General features: G+C 37.9%; 1 protein-coding gene across 1 annotated transcript; it reads right to left on the bottom strand.

Moving 5' to 3' along the window:
- Positions 1–3,745: 3,745 nt before the first annotated feature.
- On the bottom strand, positions 3,746–14,599 carry LOC148083786 (shaker-related potassium channel tsha2). Its single transcript, XM_087786948.1, has 2 exons — positions 11,550–14,599; positions 3,746–7,799 (listed from the first exon to the last, which is right to left on the bottom strand). Exon 1 carries the CDS (start codon positions 14,447–14,449, stop codon positions 13,007–13,009), a length of 1,443 nt encoding a protein of 480 aa, XP_087643074.1. The 5' UTR covers positions 14,450–14,599; the 3' UTR covers positions 3,746–7,799; positions 11,550–13,006.
- Between the last annotated feature and the right edge of the window lie 2,637 nt (positions 14,600–17,236).

The following is a 17,236-nucleotide window of genomic DNA, read 5'->3' as shown; positions in this document are numbered from 1 at the left end:
TGCTCCGTGAACTGTGAGGCAGCAGGTGATACCTGTGCAGGTGTGACCAGGGTGCCGGACTCTGACCTCGACTACTGTTTCACGTCAGTCGTCGAATTTTTAAAAGTTGTTTGTCGACTCAATCTTCAAAGGATCCTCAAGTAAATGATTAAAATGCTCTGAAGTTGTAAACTCTGAAATGTAGGGTAAAAGAAAAATTAATGAATCAATTAAATGAATGACAAAAAATGTTTAACTATTAAATTCAAACCTTGACCAGTGACTTCCATATGTAATGACATTCGTCATTGATGACTCTTCTAAAAAAACAACAAAACAAATTGGATTCAGAACTACTTTTTTAAATTGGAAAATATATTTTTCAACATAAAATTTATATTTGAATTATTAGAATTAGAAATCTAACTATTTATTTTCAAAATATATCATTTCAATTCTAAAATAAATCCAACCTCACAACAATACAGAAATTGTTCAATTTATTATTTAAAAAATAACTAAATGGTTTAAAATAGTGAATAGTTTAAACAGGCAAATGGTAACTCATTCAATATTCTGATGACACTGAAAAACATTAATGAAGCTGTAAAACATACTTTGAATTTTCAAGGTGAAACCGACTTTGGGGTGTGACGAAATATTAACACACCAAAATATCATGATTTTATTTTATTTTTCCCGATTCTTTTATGATATTAAACAGCACTTTATCAATATTTTTGTTTGCTTTTTGGTGTTTTTTGGCTTCCAATCATATTTGATTTTTTATCATAACTCCTTTATGCTTTATAATTCAATAAAGTGTATTCAATCAAATAATTTGATATTTTAATGTACAATTATAATGCATATATTTACGGAGTCTGAGCATTACCATGTTGCAATTAAACCTCCGGCCACTAGATGGCAGTCATTACTTCCACCACAGCTAGAGGAAAAAAACAATGCAGTAAGAGCCCAGTGATGACTGGGCTGACTTTTAAGGCTAAAACACCAGTCAGTTGTCCATTATAACAGGCCTTCAAAGTTTTTTCAGGGAAGTGATATCTTTTTTTTTTTTATTTCATTGAAGATGGAGTGATGGTTATTCTACAAATGTAGTGTCATTTCAACTTGTTTTTATTTTTAATTCACTGGTGTTAAACTCAATCACACAAGAGGCCAAATATCTCAAGAAGTCTGAGTCGTGACCGAGCAAATTTTATAACTTACAAATGCTTTGTAGCAAGAATTATGAATGAGTTTGTGATCATTCATGCAGGTTCAATTGACTTATCTTTGATTTTGTCGTCCTTCACCAAACACTGCCAGAAAACTAGTGATTGTCTGATGAAGCTTCATGAAGCAGTGGCATTATTTTTAGAGTCCACTAGATGGCAGTCTCTGCACTATTTTCCTTTGTTTTTAACAACTGTTCTAATGAAACATCACATCATTTTTAAGCTAATGGCGCCCCCTACTGACCTCTAAACAACATGACACTGCTTCATGAAGCTTCATCAGCCCATCACTACAAAAAACGACTTCAACAGCAGTTTGAGACAATACATTGAGACATAAATGTATTTTGTAAGTGTATTAATATTCTAATCTTAAAAATATACAAAGATAAAAACTGTCGGTGGTAAAGTTCACCTCAGAAGAATAGTACTTTGATGGATTAGCTAAGCAATCAAGTAAAATATTCATTTTAAAACGTCCTTTACTTTACATTACAGTTTTTTTTGTTTATATCTATTATTTGTAGTTTTAAAATAATAAAAAGTAAATTACTGCGTTCGAGTGATGTAATTGGCTGTGTATGGTGTCACTCAAAGAAACAGTGTCTTTGTACAAGTCAGAAAAAGTCTAAATTCTAAATTTAAAAGTGTGGGACGAGCATAAATCAGGGTCGTTGTTTGTTTTTTTTTACATAAGAAATGATTACCAGTATATCCTAAAACATTTGTGTATCTATATAATAGTAGAGAAATGTATTAATTATAATCTTTCGTTCATTGAGCAAAAGGTTTCTTCAGGAGGTCATTTATTGTTTTAAACAGACTTCAGCAGATGCAGTTCCTTTACATTCCTTTGTATTTGAGACTCAAACCAGCAGCTGAATATTGCTGTTCTGTTGACTAAATTATTATAATAAAAATCAAGCATTAGTTCTGTTTACAGTGCTGTAAGTAAAAACATGGAAATACAAGATTTTTGTGCTTCAATAGACCAACCAAAGTTCACATCTGGCTGCGACTTATCCTTGTTTTTACCCGAACAAAGCAAGAAAACCAACCCACACACAATTTACATTAGATTTAAATAAATATGCTTTAAGTTATTGAATAATAAAGCTATAATTTTGACTTCAAGTAATCACTTCTTTCACTCCCAATTACACCAATGACACATGGGTCTGCACAGATGTAAAAATGGTTCATGTTCTTGGTAACAGAGACTGAAAAGTGTAGATTTATATTTGCACTGACACATGGTTTATGTTCCACCAGAAAATCTGACTGACACTTTCTTTTTTTCTGCTCTGTTTTTCAAGCTGAGAGCAGCAGCGCTGGAACGCCAGGCTCATATCTGTTTTGGATTTCAGCCTCGGCGAGAGCAGGCCGAGGACGTTGCAGGATGTCAGCTCGCTCATGCACTCGTCCAGGAACAGCAGCTAATATTCAACACGGCTTAATTGCATAAGCTGTCACATGGTGCCGGCTAAACTGCTGCATTTTCTCATTTAGAGGTTGTTAAACGCTGCTGACGAGCAGCTCTCAGCAAAAAATAGAGTCCAGAGCCACGAGAGAGAGGAAGTGAGAGAGAAGGCACTGCTATAAATAGCTCCGTGACACACGCATGCACACACACACACACATGTGAACACACACATGCAGGGATTCCCTGAAGGATGCTTTTGGTCAGCGATCATCTCGCAGAGGAGGGAGGAGGTGGACTCGTGCAACAGCCTGTGACGTCCATCGGCTCTTCTGTTATTCCGTCTGCAGACACAACACGTTTCTCATTCCTGGAGTCAAAGTCAGACGACCTGCCAGGATCTCTCCACTCAAGACTCACTTCCAATCATCTCCGTTCGATGTGCGTTAGCTTAGAAGCTAACGTGAGGATTGAAACTATTTATCATATGATGAAGCTTCATGAAGCCGTGTCATTATTATCAGAGTCCACTAGATGGCGGTCTCTGCACTATTTTCCTTTGTTTTTAACAAAGGTTCTAATGAAATATCACATCATTTTTAAGCTAATTGCGCCACCTACTGACCTCTAAACAACATGACACTGCTTCATGAAGCTTCATCAGTACATCACTACAAAAAACAACTTCAACAGCAGTTTTAGACAATACATTGAGCCATAAATGTATTTTTTAAGTGTATTAATATTCTAATCTTAAAAATATACAAAGATAAAAACTGTTGGTGGTAAAGTTCACCTCAGAAGGATAGCACTTTGATGGATTAGCTAAGCAATCAAGTAAAATATTCATTTTAAAACTACCTTTACTTTACATTACATTTGAAAAATGTTGTTTTTGTTTATATCTATTATTTCTAGTTTTAAAATAATAAAAAGTAAATTACTGCGTTCGAGTGATGTAATTGGCTGCGTATCGTGTCACTCAAAGAAACAGTGTCTTTGTACAATTCAGAAAAAGTCTAAATTCTAATTTAAAAACTGTGGGAGCATAAATCAATCACACGATAGTGTCGACACGAGTTTAAAGAAAAGAGACGAGACATCGGAGCACAGTTCATTTATTTATTAAACAGAGGTGGTAGAAACATAAAGTACAGTGTGTTGTACAAATCATTGCTTTGAAGAGAAACAAAAGGCCACATGAGACGTCGACACAACCATATTTTTCACAATGTTGTGCGTTTACAGTTCACGCACGTTGGTCGGTGTTGCACGAGTAACACAACCTATGTAAGAAACTTTAACCACCAGTTGTGAAGACAATTTATTCATTGTTTTTGTATTTACACAGTGTCTTGCATTCTCTGTCAGCGTGAACACAGCGGACAAACGGGATGGAGTCACGACACGTCGCCGACACGGAGATGAGATGCTTTTGTTTCAGTCTTTCTTGTTTTCCTCAGTCTTGTCCTCGTTTCAGGAAATAATGTAGATTAGCTTAAAAGCAGATGAGTGTCTTTCTGATTCACTCATGAGCCGACATTGCATAAGAGTGAGGTAAAAAAACATTAAATTATTCAAGTTTTATTTATTTACTGTCTGGTGTTTAGTAGAGACTAGTTAATGTTGCTTTTAGGACAGTGTTGCTGTTTGGAGAAGATTTTGCAATAATTATATCACTAGATATATTAAAAAAAAATACAAATAAAAATAAAAGCCATGATATACAATCATGTACAAGTTATATCTGTCAATGAATCATCAATACTATTTATTTATTTTACTTTTGACCAATATTACATCATTGCCATAGTCTTTCTTAATATAGTTTGTTAAAAAATGTAAACTCTATATACAATATACATTTATGTTTATGTTGGTGAGAAAATATAAATGTGTAGAATAAGCTATACTAGCTATTTAATGTTATTTTTAAACATACACATTGTCAAAAAAAAACAACAGCAAATAGGAAGATGTAAAACTGTACATTCAACAACATGTATATTGTTTCTTTAACCATCACAGACAGACTCTTCTCTCTTTTCTCCTGCAGTAATTCAGGGATGGATTTGAAATAAACCTGGTCATAATTAAGGCACTACTAACTCATTATTACCAACCAGAATTAAAACATTTGCTGATGATACTGTATTCTTCATGGATTATTGCTCACTGGCGCTGACTGAACATTTCTTAGTCTGTCGAGGACGTTTACACTCGACAACATGTGACGGTTACTTTTTTTACGTTAGAGTTTTGTTGAAGTCTGAAAGATACTGTTATTAGTATTGATGGTAGTGATGAAACAAAATGAGTTCCATCATTATGTTGAACAAAAGTACTATTTACACATTATACAATGAAACAGCAATATCCTCTCATTAAAGCGTTGTTTTCTATGTGAATTGCTTTGTCTTTAATCATTTCTATTTCTTGATCAACAGAATATTATTAGTAACATTAAGGAATTTCCAGACTTATAATTGTGCCAATCGAGGCCAAGTTGTCGCTGTGTCTTAAGTGAAATTGGAAATAAACGTTTTTATTTTATGGCTAAAATAAATGAATGTATTGTCAAACACAGCTGTGTGACCCTGCATGATGTTACGTTAGCAAAACAAAGCTAAAGTTGCATTAGCATTGTTTACTACCATTTCAATGAGATACATTTTTATTTTGCAGCTTATATCGAAAGTCTTTGGTCAAGACCATGATACTTCCTGTTTGCTAGTGGATCAGTTCACTTCAGAAAAGTGACTTTTGGTTGGTTTGTTGTGTTGCAGATAGTTTCAGTACATTAACTTCACATTTATTTGTTGAATATTTTAAATGCTAGATTGAGTTCAAAACATTACAATGACAGTGTTGAAATGATCCTATTATTTCAGTGTCTTTTAATGTTATAAACAATCGGTGACATTTGAACTTGTTTATTGGCTCATTCAATGTGTTGTTTATGTCAATGTTGAGCTCCAACGTTAGAGACAACGTCAACATCTTTTGGTGAAATGAATCATGAAATGTGTTCCGATGAAGATGAGTCGCACAAACAAACACAAATAAAAACAACGTCATGTGTGCTCGTCTGAAACACATGAAGATTGAATACAATCTCGATCATATATTTATTTTATCAAAAATAGATTACAATCACATGGCGACGGAAACATCTGGAAATAAAAAAAAACAAACAACTCACTCACACTATTGCTTTTTGTCTCGTTTGTTGCACACGGAACCTGAACGCAGCATAAAGAAGAACAACTCTGGTCAGTTTGGAGTTGAAGCGGTGACGAACGTGAGCGCCGCCTTTAGTCATCGGCACGTCGCGGCGCTGGCGGGGAAACACTATTTATTATTGCACGTACAGTAGCAGGACACATGAGTGGCCAGCGGGGGTCACAGCTGGAGCACACATCAGACACATGGAGTTCTCCAAGAACAAACTGACAACAGAGACACTTTTCATTTGACTGATTATAAAAAAACAAGATTATAGATGAGTCTAAGATGGACTTCATGGAACGTGGTGTTGGTCTGTCACTTCTACACTGAATCATTCATGGAGGAATTTTTAAAGTTATTAAGGTTGTTTTTTTTTAAATCGATTACTGCAGTCTTTGAGTTGTACTTTCAAGCTGCGGTCCCCAACTTTCTTCTGCATCACGGACCGGTTTAATGTCGGCATTATTTTCACGGACCGGCCTACAGATGAAAATAAACAAGTATGACCTGCAAAAACCTTTTAGTGCAAAAAAACACATCTCATCATAACGCTGAGTCAGCAAGAGCCCCGGGCTTTTTTTCTCTACACGATGATCCACTACATACTTTTTCTTTTTTACTGCTTATTTTCTTAGTAAACTTGACCAAAAAAGTATCTTGACATGTCATGAATCACATGCTAATATGACTTTCGAAAAAATTCCATTTCTTTCTTTTCAAAAGTAAAATATCTTTAAGACAATATTTTATCGATACAATGGAAATTATTTCTTCTCTAATAATCTCTCTCTCTACGGCCCGGTATCAAATGCCTCACGGGCCGGTACTGGTTGGGGACCACTGTGTTCAAGTGCATCTCAAAGATACGACTAAAGATCATTCACGTACAGTATCAATATAAAAGTGGACAGCGGCCATCTTACACACCCTTGAGTCAAATTTTAAATCCATCTTTCTGCCTGATTTTAATAAAAGATGATTTTGGTTCTTTAAGACAAGCGGAGCCACATCTATACCATCACACATTCACACACTCCTTCACATGTTCACAAATAAATTAAAAGTGCAAAAAGATGTCTTGAAATTGAATCGAAGGCCAATATTGGCTTGAACTTGAAGATGTCGGTTTGTTTTGTTTTTTTTTAATCTAAACACAATCTTCAACACAGACAAGCGAAGGATTTAAAGCTTCTGTCGATGGCGGGAAGACACAGAGGTAGATGTTATCAACAGATATACAGCATTCCGATCCAAAACCACAATCAAAAAAACATTCAAAATGATCGATAAAAAATAAAAGCAAATGCTTTTTCAAATGTGTTTTTTTTAGTCGCACACCAGACTTTGTCTTTCTGGAAATGTGATTCGTAATTTTTGGTGGTGTTTTTTTTTTTTTTTTTTTGGCATTCGTCTCGCCAGAGCTGCCTGCGTTGATTTAATCAAGGCAAAGAAAGTAAAAATAAAAAAAAGCACAAATGGTAAAACAGTTACTCATATAAAAGAACAACACAGTACAATATTTTAGAAAATATAAATTCTGACAGAACAGATTTATTTCTCTAAACCTGATGACGTTGTTCCCATCTCTTCCATCGAGTCGTCTCACCTTCCCAGCATGCAAAGTTTTGGTTCGGATATGATATGCAGACAGGAATTACAAGTTCGTATTTCTTTACAGCACGAAAACAACGTTCCACGAGGGGCGATGCGGGAGTCGGCGAGCCGGCAGACGAGTTGTAAATATTAGTCACTGGTGATTCAAGTAAACGTTTGTCGTACCTACGCCAGCTCCGCTCTGTGCAGCTGTCAGTCAGGACGTCCTCTCGTGATGAAACAATTCCGCGGTTAATCCTCCTTCATTGGAGGAAGAAAAGACAAAAGCAGGAGAAGAAGCTGTTTCGTCTGATGAGGCAGGTGGAGACGTGACGGTTCTGGAAGAATGAAAACATGAAGTCATTTATAGGGTTAGAATTCTTATAAACAATTTACGACATGACAGCAACGTGGTCCACATGAGAACAGGCAGCTATAACTTTGAACTATTGTAAGTATATACTAAATATATATATACTTATATAAATATATACTGTAATATACTAAGTCTTATTTTACTTAATTTTACTTTAAACTTGTCAGGGTACCGAAGGCCAGAAAACAAATGTGTTTGTGGTATCCCTTGTGTTGTGTCTGGTTCAAGGTGAACGACATCCCTGGCTTCCATAAAAACAAATGCAGCAGTGGAGGTCGTTCATCCTCTTTCAAAAGCAACACAAGGGATAAAGCAATTACATTTGTTTTCGGGCCTTCGGGTCACCTTGACCCTGAGATAACACAGGGGTTAATTAAAATAAAATAAAAAACAGTTTCATCACGTTCTTTTGTTTGGCTTAATGGGCCTTTGAAAAAAGTTTATATTATTATTATTATTACATATTTGTCGGAGGTAAACTCAGTTGGCCTCCAGAATGACTGCAGATTTTCCACTGAGGAGCTCCTAAATATAGACGCTCTACGGGAAGGGAATGAAAGAAGATATCTAATCATAGCAGTAATAACAACTAAGTCCATGTTATTTGTCGAACCAGCAGGTGGCGTATCGCATTATGAATTTATTGTTTACATCCGAGAATAGCACTGGACATCAGATGTGAGCGGATGATAGGTGCCGCATCTGTTCTTCTCGGTAAAAATAAACCTGGCAGCTTTAGAACAAATCTGGGTGATGTCAATGGAATCCTGGATGCCACCTCCACACGTTGTTATTGTGATCCGGTCGCCATGACGACCGCGTCCTGACAGCTGCTAGTTTAGGGTTACGCAGGTCCCGTGACCGCATTCCGTCAAGTGAAGGTGACATAAGTGTGCGCATTCACTCTTTAAATACCCCTGACCCCTGACCCCGGGAGAGAAAGGTCCAGATTTTGGTATTACACTTTTTAAACCATATGTATTAGATTATATTACATTAGGGTTATAAAATTTGACTTTTGTTATTTCCTGAAACAGAACTTATGTTCGCTCAAGAACATCTTGACTTTTGATGGGAATTGGTTTATTATTTGTACACTTACATCATTTAAAGATCTGTAACCTTGTGGTGTAGAAGAAGCTGAAAGTTCACGCCCCTGTTCTTTGGTTTGGTTTGTACGTGTTGTGCAAGTGAATTATTTATGGCCACTTGTATATATATATATATATATATATATATATATATATATATATATATATATATATATACAAGTGGCCTTAAATAATTAATATATATATATATATATATATATATATATATATATACAAGTGGCCTTAAATAATTCACTATATATATATATATATATATATATATATTTAACAATGTCTCTTTACAGATTATATAAAATACTATGGTAATTATTTTGAGTTGAAAAGACAGATTTACTTATGTCAACTTAAAGTCTTTATATATCAACAGATGGATAAATGGACTAATGGAAGGATGAATGGATGGTTGGATGGATAAATAGTTATATGGAAAAATGGATGGATATATAGTTATATGGATAGATGAATGGATGGGTGGATGGATATATAGTTATATGGAAGAATGGATGGATATATAGTTATATGGATAGATGAATGGATGGATATATAGTTATATGGATAGTTAAATGGATGGGTGGATGGTTATATAATTATATGGAAGGATGGATAGATGTATAGTTATATGGTTGGATGGATGGATATATAGTATATGGAAGGATGGATGGATATATAGTTATATGGATAGATGAATGGATGGATATATAGTTATATGGATAGTTAAATGGATGGGTGGATGGTTATATAATTATATGGAAGGATGGATAGATGTATAGTTATATGGTTGGATGGATGGATATATAGTTATATGGAAGGATGGATGGATATATAGTTATATGGGTAGATGAATTGATGGGTGGATGGATATATAAGTATTTGGATGGATGAATAAATGGTTGGATAGATACATAGTTATATGGAAGAATGGATGGATATATAGTTATATGGACAGATGAATGGATCGGTGGATGGATATATAGTTATATATGGATAGATGAATGAATGGGTGGATGGATATATAGTTATATGCTGCTGCTGATCCGGGATCTTCGCCACGTCATTGGGTCCCGAGTTCTCTCCGGCACCCCCATGGACCCTCCTACGCTCTCCTCTTTTCTCTCACTGTATCCTCCCTCACTCCTCTCCTTATCCATCTGTCTACCCCCCCATCCTTCCTCCCAGCCGGTCAAAGCGGCAGGCCGTCAACAATGAGTCTGGTTCCGCTCCAGGTTTCTGCCTTCTAAAAGGAAGTTTTTCCTCGCCATTGCTCACTGTAAAGTGTTTTGTTTCTTGCTCTTTGTTGAATTGCTGGGATCTATTTTTCCTTAATCAACTATAGTCTTATTTCAACTGTATAGTGTCTTGAGATAACTTTGTTATGATAAGACACTTTAAATAAAATTGAATTGAATTGAATAAATTGAATTGAATATGGAAAGATGGATGGATGGATATATAGTTATATGGATGGATGAATGGATGTGTGGAATATATATAGTTATATAGAAGGATGGATTGATGGATATATAGTTATATGGAAAGATGGATGGATGGATATATAGTTATATGGATGGATGAATGGATGGGTGGAATATATATAGTTATATAGAAGGATGGATTGATGGATATATAGTTATATGGATAGATGAATGGATGGGTGGATGATATATAGTTATATGGAAAGATGAATGGGTGGATAGATATAAAGTTATATGGACGGATGGATAGATGTATAGTTATATGGATGGGTGGATGGATTGGTTTAGTAATATTTATATAGATGGATTGATTTATAAATACTTATATGGATGGATGGATATTTATTTAGATAGTAGGATGGATGCATGGATGTATAAATAGATGGATTGATAAATACTTATATGAATGGATGGATGTATACATATTTATTCAGATGGATTGATGATGGACGGGGTTTATTAATAGTTATGGTATATGGATTAATAGATGGATTAATAAATACTTATATGGATGGATGGATGAATGTATACATATTTATTTAGATTGATGGATTGATGGATTAATAGTTACATGGATTATCCATGGATTGATTAATCAATTGTAATACTGAGAATGATTCTTTTCACTCTGCACTTTCACAAGAAATAAATACACTTCAGGTATTTTAACCTTGATGAGCAACAAGACTTGTTTTTCACAACTGAACCGTATCACAGTTTTTATTTATAAACAAACCTTAATAATCCACTATCAGTCAAAAGATCATTGATTTAGACACATGTGAACTACAAACAAATTACTACCATACCAAGTTCACTTTGACCTTCATACCAAGTCTGGGTGACCTTGACCATCTACTAATGTTGTCTTGGACCTGAATGTGGATTTAAGACTCGAGTCATTTTTGCAGCAATACTGCCGTCTGCAGGACAGATAACAGTACTGCATGAGCAAATCTATTTTCAGCCGTGAAAGACTTTACTTTACTGAATGATAATGAATAGAATAGCAAATATAATAAGTTAAAAAAAAACTCTTTATGAGGTCCTCTTGACTATAATAGAAAATAAATCGAATTCTAAAACATTTTAAAGACACACAAGATTCAAAGTGAAGCAGGTACTCACCTCTGATCGAACCTCCATCTCATGGTCACGTGGATCTTGTTGAAACCTCATGCAGGCTTCCAAACTTCAGTCCCGCTCACATTAATCCAGCAGATGTTTAGACTTTTACGGTGAAGAAATGAACACTTGTATTCCATCAGTCCTTCGGTTTCAGTCCAGGGTGATGGTCCGAACGGTAACGTTGAACTGGAGTGTGCAGGAAGTTTCAGATCATCTAGTCTGAGGGATCTACGGTGGCCAGGGTGGACATTAAACCTCTCAACTGTTCTTGCCTGCAACTATCTGATGCATGAAAACATTATTTGATTTGTTATGTCAATTAATTACACTTATTTCATACATGGATGCAGCAACAACATGTACTATAATGTCTTTAAGACGCAATTTTAAAGTTATTTATAATTATGTTTTATTGTTTTAAGCAAAAAATATTCAAATAGCCAAATAAAAGATGAATTTTGTCGTCCTTTTGTTTCAGGTGTGTTTTGTCAAAGTGCATTTTCAAAAAACTGCTTTACCTTGACACACCTTATATACATTTTCACGATGTTAGATGAATATTTTTGAGTTTTTTGACCAGAGCATCAAAGCCAAAATGCTTTCAATGAAGTTAATTATTGACATTTTTTCAGTGTCATGCTTGGTTTATTTATTACATTCTCTTTTTTCACGAGTAGAGATTGAGAAAATATACATTGGCATTCTTTAAAAGAAACACATTTTGGATCTTCTCATCATATTTAGGGTTTTACGTCTAATTTTATCTATCATTAAGGTACATATCTACTACTTTGTGTCGCTTTAAGTTGATATTTCCCCCAATGTTCACGATCTATTAATAAAAGTGAGGCGTTCGGGTTCATCCGGTTCAGATCGACAACATGGAGGCTTCTACAACATGGTGGTTGTCAGGCGTATCTGTGCCTCATTTCTACTCTCACTCCTCAGGCAGACGATACAGGAAAGTCTGGAAGGTTGCTATGGCAACTGCATCCACTCGAGTGTTGTAGTGCAGTCTGACTGCCGCAAGGGTGCGCTCCAGGCTTTAAAAAAAACATGTGCATTTTAGCAGCCTTTGACTCCGCTGTGAACTCGATCAGAATATTATTGACGCGCACGAATCCTGTCAGTTTGCTTGGAATCAATCCAATTGATCGATCAATGATTGACATTAAAGTGACGTAGATGGTGATCTGACAGGAACGTGTTTTGTTATTTTTTGTGTAGATCCAAATCCACGTTTTCCAGTGATCGAAAATGACTTCAATCACTTTTGCTCGTCATGAAAATAACATTATTGTTAACAATTATGACGTCATAAAGTGCTAATGGCGCGCGTAATGGAAGACACCTTCGCTTGATGTGGTCAATTATGGGATGGCAGAAAGAAGCAGCTCGCCTTAAACTGAAGCCAGAGTTGCGCTGAAAGAAGCGGATTCGAATCTGAAGAATATCGATCACACGTCCGTGAGCTTCCCGGTGTAGGCTTTGTGCGGACTGCAGTTGGTGTACTTGATGCTGTGCGCGTCCTCGCTGTCCAGGTACTCGGACTTGGTCAAGGACGGCTTGCTGTCGCTGCCCCTGAACTCTCCGAACGGCGGGTTCTGCTGACCGCAGGTCACGTGGGTGTACTGGAACTGCTCCTCGTGCTCGGTCTCCCGGTGGTAGAAGTAGTTGAAGTTGGACACGATGACGGGCACGGGCAGAGCGATGGTCAGCACGCCGGCGATGGCGCACAGGGACCCCACGATCTTACCCCCGATGGTCACCGGACACATGTCCCCGTAGCCCACCGTGGTCATGGACACCACCGCCCACCAGAAGGCGTCGGGGATGCTGCTGAAGCCCGACTCCGGGTCGTCCGTCTCGGCGAAGTAGACCGCGCTGGAGAAGAGGATGACCCCGATGAAGAGGAAGAAGATGAGGAGCCCCAGCTCCCTCATGCTGGCCTGGAGGGTCTTCCCCAAAATCTGGAGCCCCTTGGAGTGTCTGGAGAGCTTGAAGATCCTGAACACCCTCACCAAACGGATGACCCTCAGGATGGCCAGGGACATGGCCTGCTGACCGTTGCCCTGGTGCTCGGCCAGCTCCAGACCCAGGGTGATGAAGTACGGCATGATGGCCACGATGTCAATGGTGTTCATGATGTTCTTGAAGAAAGCGGGCTTGCTGGGGCAGGCGAGGAACCGCACCAGCAACTCGAAGGAGAACCAGATGATACAGAGGGTCTCTACGATGAAGAAGGGGTCGGTGAAGGGGTTCGGCTTCTTGACGCGCGCGGTTCCGTTCACCACCAGGTGCTCCTCGAACGTCCTGGAGTCCTCTCGAAAGTCGGGTAAAGTCTCCAGGCAGAAGATGACGATGGAGATGAGGATGACGAGCACGGAGACGATGGCGATCCCCCTGGCGGGTCCCGAACTCTCCGGGTACTCGAACAGGAGCCAGACCTGGCGCTGGAACTCGCTCTCGGGCAGCGGGCGCTCTTCCTCCTTGATGAAGCCCTCGTCCTCCTTGAAGTTCTCGATCACCTCCTCGCCCAGCTCGTAGAACTTGATCTCCTCCATGAAGATGTCCACCGGCACGTTGACGGGTCTCCGGAGCCGCCCGCCGGACTGGTAGTAGTAGAGGATGGCGTCGAAGCTGGGTCGGTTCCGGTCGAAGAAGTACTCGTTCCTGAGCGGGTCGAAGAAGCGCATCCTCTTGCGCGGGTCCCCCAGCAGGGTGGCGGGGAACTGGGCGAGGGTCTTCAGCTGCGTCTCGAAGCGCAGCCCGGAGATGTTGATGACCACCCGCTCGCAGCACTCCTGGTTCTCGGCGCGCTCCGGGTCGTAGACCTCCTGGGCGGACAGGGCGGCCAGTGCCACGGTCTCATCCAGGTTCTCTCCGGGCACCACTGTCATCTTTCCCCGCCAGACAAGGGGCGCCGCTTCTCCTCCTATTCTTTTTTTTTTTTTTTCTTTTTTTTTTGGAACCAGCTGAGTGTCCTCGTCTTGTTTTGGTTCTATTTTAAAGGATCGGCGTCACGTCTGCGCCACTGCCATGGTGTCGAGCCCCCCCTCCCTCCCGCCTCTCCGACCTGCCCGTCCACTCGCCGCTGGTGTCTGGACTCTCCACGGTCACATTCGGTGCATTTTCAAGCAGCTTCGACCCTCCCCGGGCTGACGTGCGTGAGCGCGCGCTCTCACACATATGCTCGGCGTGAACCTGATCCAGACATTGAGGCGCAAAAACACACACGCGCACGAAGCCAAATGAAGAAGAAGGCGAGCGTTTTCTTCTGCGCACTCTGGACACTTGTTGCAGCTGGAGACGCGTTTGGAGAAACAACAGGCAGAATATTTTGTTAAAGGAGTGAAAAGATTGATGGAAAATTTCTCACTGCTTCACCTTTTCCAGTCATGGCCGCAACCAAGGCTTTGGCGGCTCTGGGGCTGTGGCCACCTGTCATTTAAAATCACCCCAAAGAATGACTGACTTCATCTCTTAATGAATTAAAAATTAGTATTTATCGTCTACCACTCTTAACATAGTGGTATATTAAGGTACACACATTTTGTTGAAATACACCTGCACCTTTTGTCAAGAGTCACACAAGCACCTGAGTACAACCAACAAAAGAGCTCCAGAAACGGTGATGAGTTCACTGAGAGGAAGTGAGATGAATCATTGTTGAGTCTTCATTGAGTTCGTATGGAGCGTCTTACCGGCCACTTTTTATACAGCAACAGTTGTTAGGGGCCATCGAGCAAAAAATAAAGGAGAAAAAGCCAAAGGAAAAAAAAAGGCTATTCATTGATAAAAGCTAAATACACACAATATTAAAATAAAAATGTTATTCAACAGAAAGTGCTCCAGAAACGGTGATGAGTTCACTGAGAGGAAGTGAGATGAATCATTGTTGATTCTGTATTGAGTTTTTTGTATGGAGCGTCTAAACCCCCAAATAAAGTATTTTAAGGGGCCACTTTTTATACAGCAACAGTTGTTAGGGGTCATCGAGCAAAAAATAAAGGAGGAAAAAGCCAAAGAAAAAAAAAAGGGATAGCTTAAAAAAAGGGTCTTCATTGATAAAAGCTAAATACACACAATATTAAAATAAAAATGTTATTCATACAATGTTTGTTTAAAGAATGACTGACTTCATCTTTAAACAAATTAAAAATGAGTATTTATCGTCTACCACTCTTAATATAGTGGTGTAGCAAGAATTTAAAAAATCATATATTAAGGTACCACATTTTGTTGAAAGGTAAAATATCAGAATTCATCAACTGTCAACACAATACACCTCAACTTTTGTCAAGAGTCACACAAGCACCCGAGTAGAACCAACAGAAAGTGCGCCAGAAACGGTGATGAGTTCACTGAGAGGAAGTGAGATGAATCATTGTTAAGTCTTTATTGAGTTTGTATGGAGCGTCTAAACCCCCAAATAAAGTATTTCAGGGGGCACTTTTTATACAGCAACAGTTGTTAGGGGTCATCAAGCAAAAAATAAAGGAGAAAAAAGCCAAAGAAAAAAAAAAGGGATAGTTAAAAAAAAAAGGCTCTTTATTGATAAAAGCTAAATACACGTAATATTAAAATTAAAATGTTATTCATACAATCTTTGTTTAAAAAATGACTGACTTCATCTTGTAATGAATAAAAATATCATATATTAAGGTACCACATTTTGTTGAAAGGTAAAATATCAGAATTCATCAACTGTCAACACAATTCACCTGCAACTTTGTCAAGAGTCACACAAGCACCCGAGTAGAACCAACAAAAAGAGCTCTCAAGAAATAATTTATATTTACAAATATTATTCTGGATTCACTCAAATTTTTTGGAAAGAAAATAAATAATAACCTGACTTACAAAAAATGGAGGATATGAGGAACTCATAAGTAAGTAGGTAAGTATATTTATAGAGCACTTTTCCAGAACAGGGTCACAAAGCGTTTAAACAATCAAAACAAAACTCATTCAAATATATGCTTAAAAGGTCAAGACAACACTGAGAAAAACACAGGAGTCAAAGAGAATTAAGGAAAAGCCTGCAGAAATGAAAATGTCTTAAGATGTTTCTTGATGGAGTCAGGGCCGCATAAATACAGTCAACTGGTTTCATGTGGCCCCCGGGCCGTACTTTTTCCGGGGCAGCCATAAAGGGATGAAAAAAGTAGATAGTGTAACTCGTCCTGATCTTAGAAATGTACATATTCTTTTTCACGTCCATTTAGGGGCTCCATAAGTGACTTGAAATATATTTTCATCACAGTTAAGGCTATTAGTGCAAAAGTATTGTTTCCAATATTTCATAGTGAGACAAAGCAATGATAGTTCCAGTTCAACACACCAGTCGTAAAGCTGCTCCGGTGAGCCTTGAAACTGTAAATATTTGTTAGAGCCGTTTTGTTTTTTAAAATGAATGAGTGATAGTCTAAATAATAAATTGTCCATGGATTTTTCATACAACAAGACGTAAGTAGTGAAGTAAGTATTTGCAGTGACAGTTAAGTTCTGTCAATATTTGTCTTGGACACACAATCACTCATGCGTACGATAAAAGGAAGAGCATTTGTAAACATGTGGAACTCCATCAAGTGTCTTTATTATCATAAACCAATAAGAAGTTTGTCTTGTTCTTAAAGTTCTGGTCACTTCAGTGAAAGAAAAGACATTTATAATTATTAGTCGTA

Source organism: Callionymus lyra, chromosome 3 (genome assembly GCF_982586985.1).
Source record: "Callionymus lyra chromosome 3, fCalLyr1.hap1.1, whole genome shotgun sequence".
NCBI lineage: Eukaryota > Metazoa > Chordata > Actinopteri > Syngnathiformes > Callionymidae > Callionymus > Callionymus lyra.
This window is presented reverse-complemented; position numbering and strand designations above follow the sequence as displayed.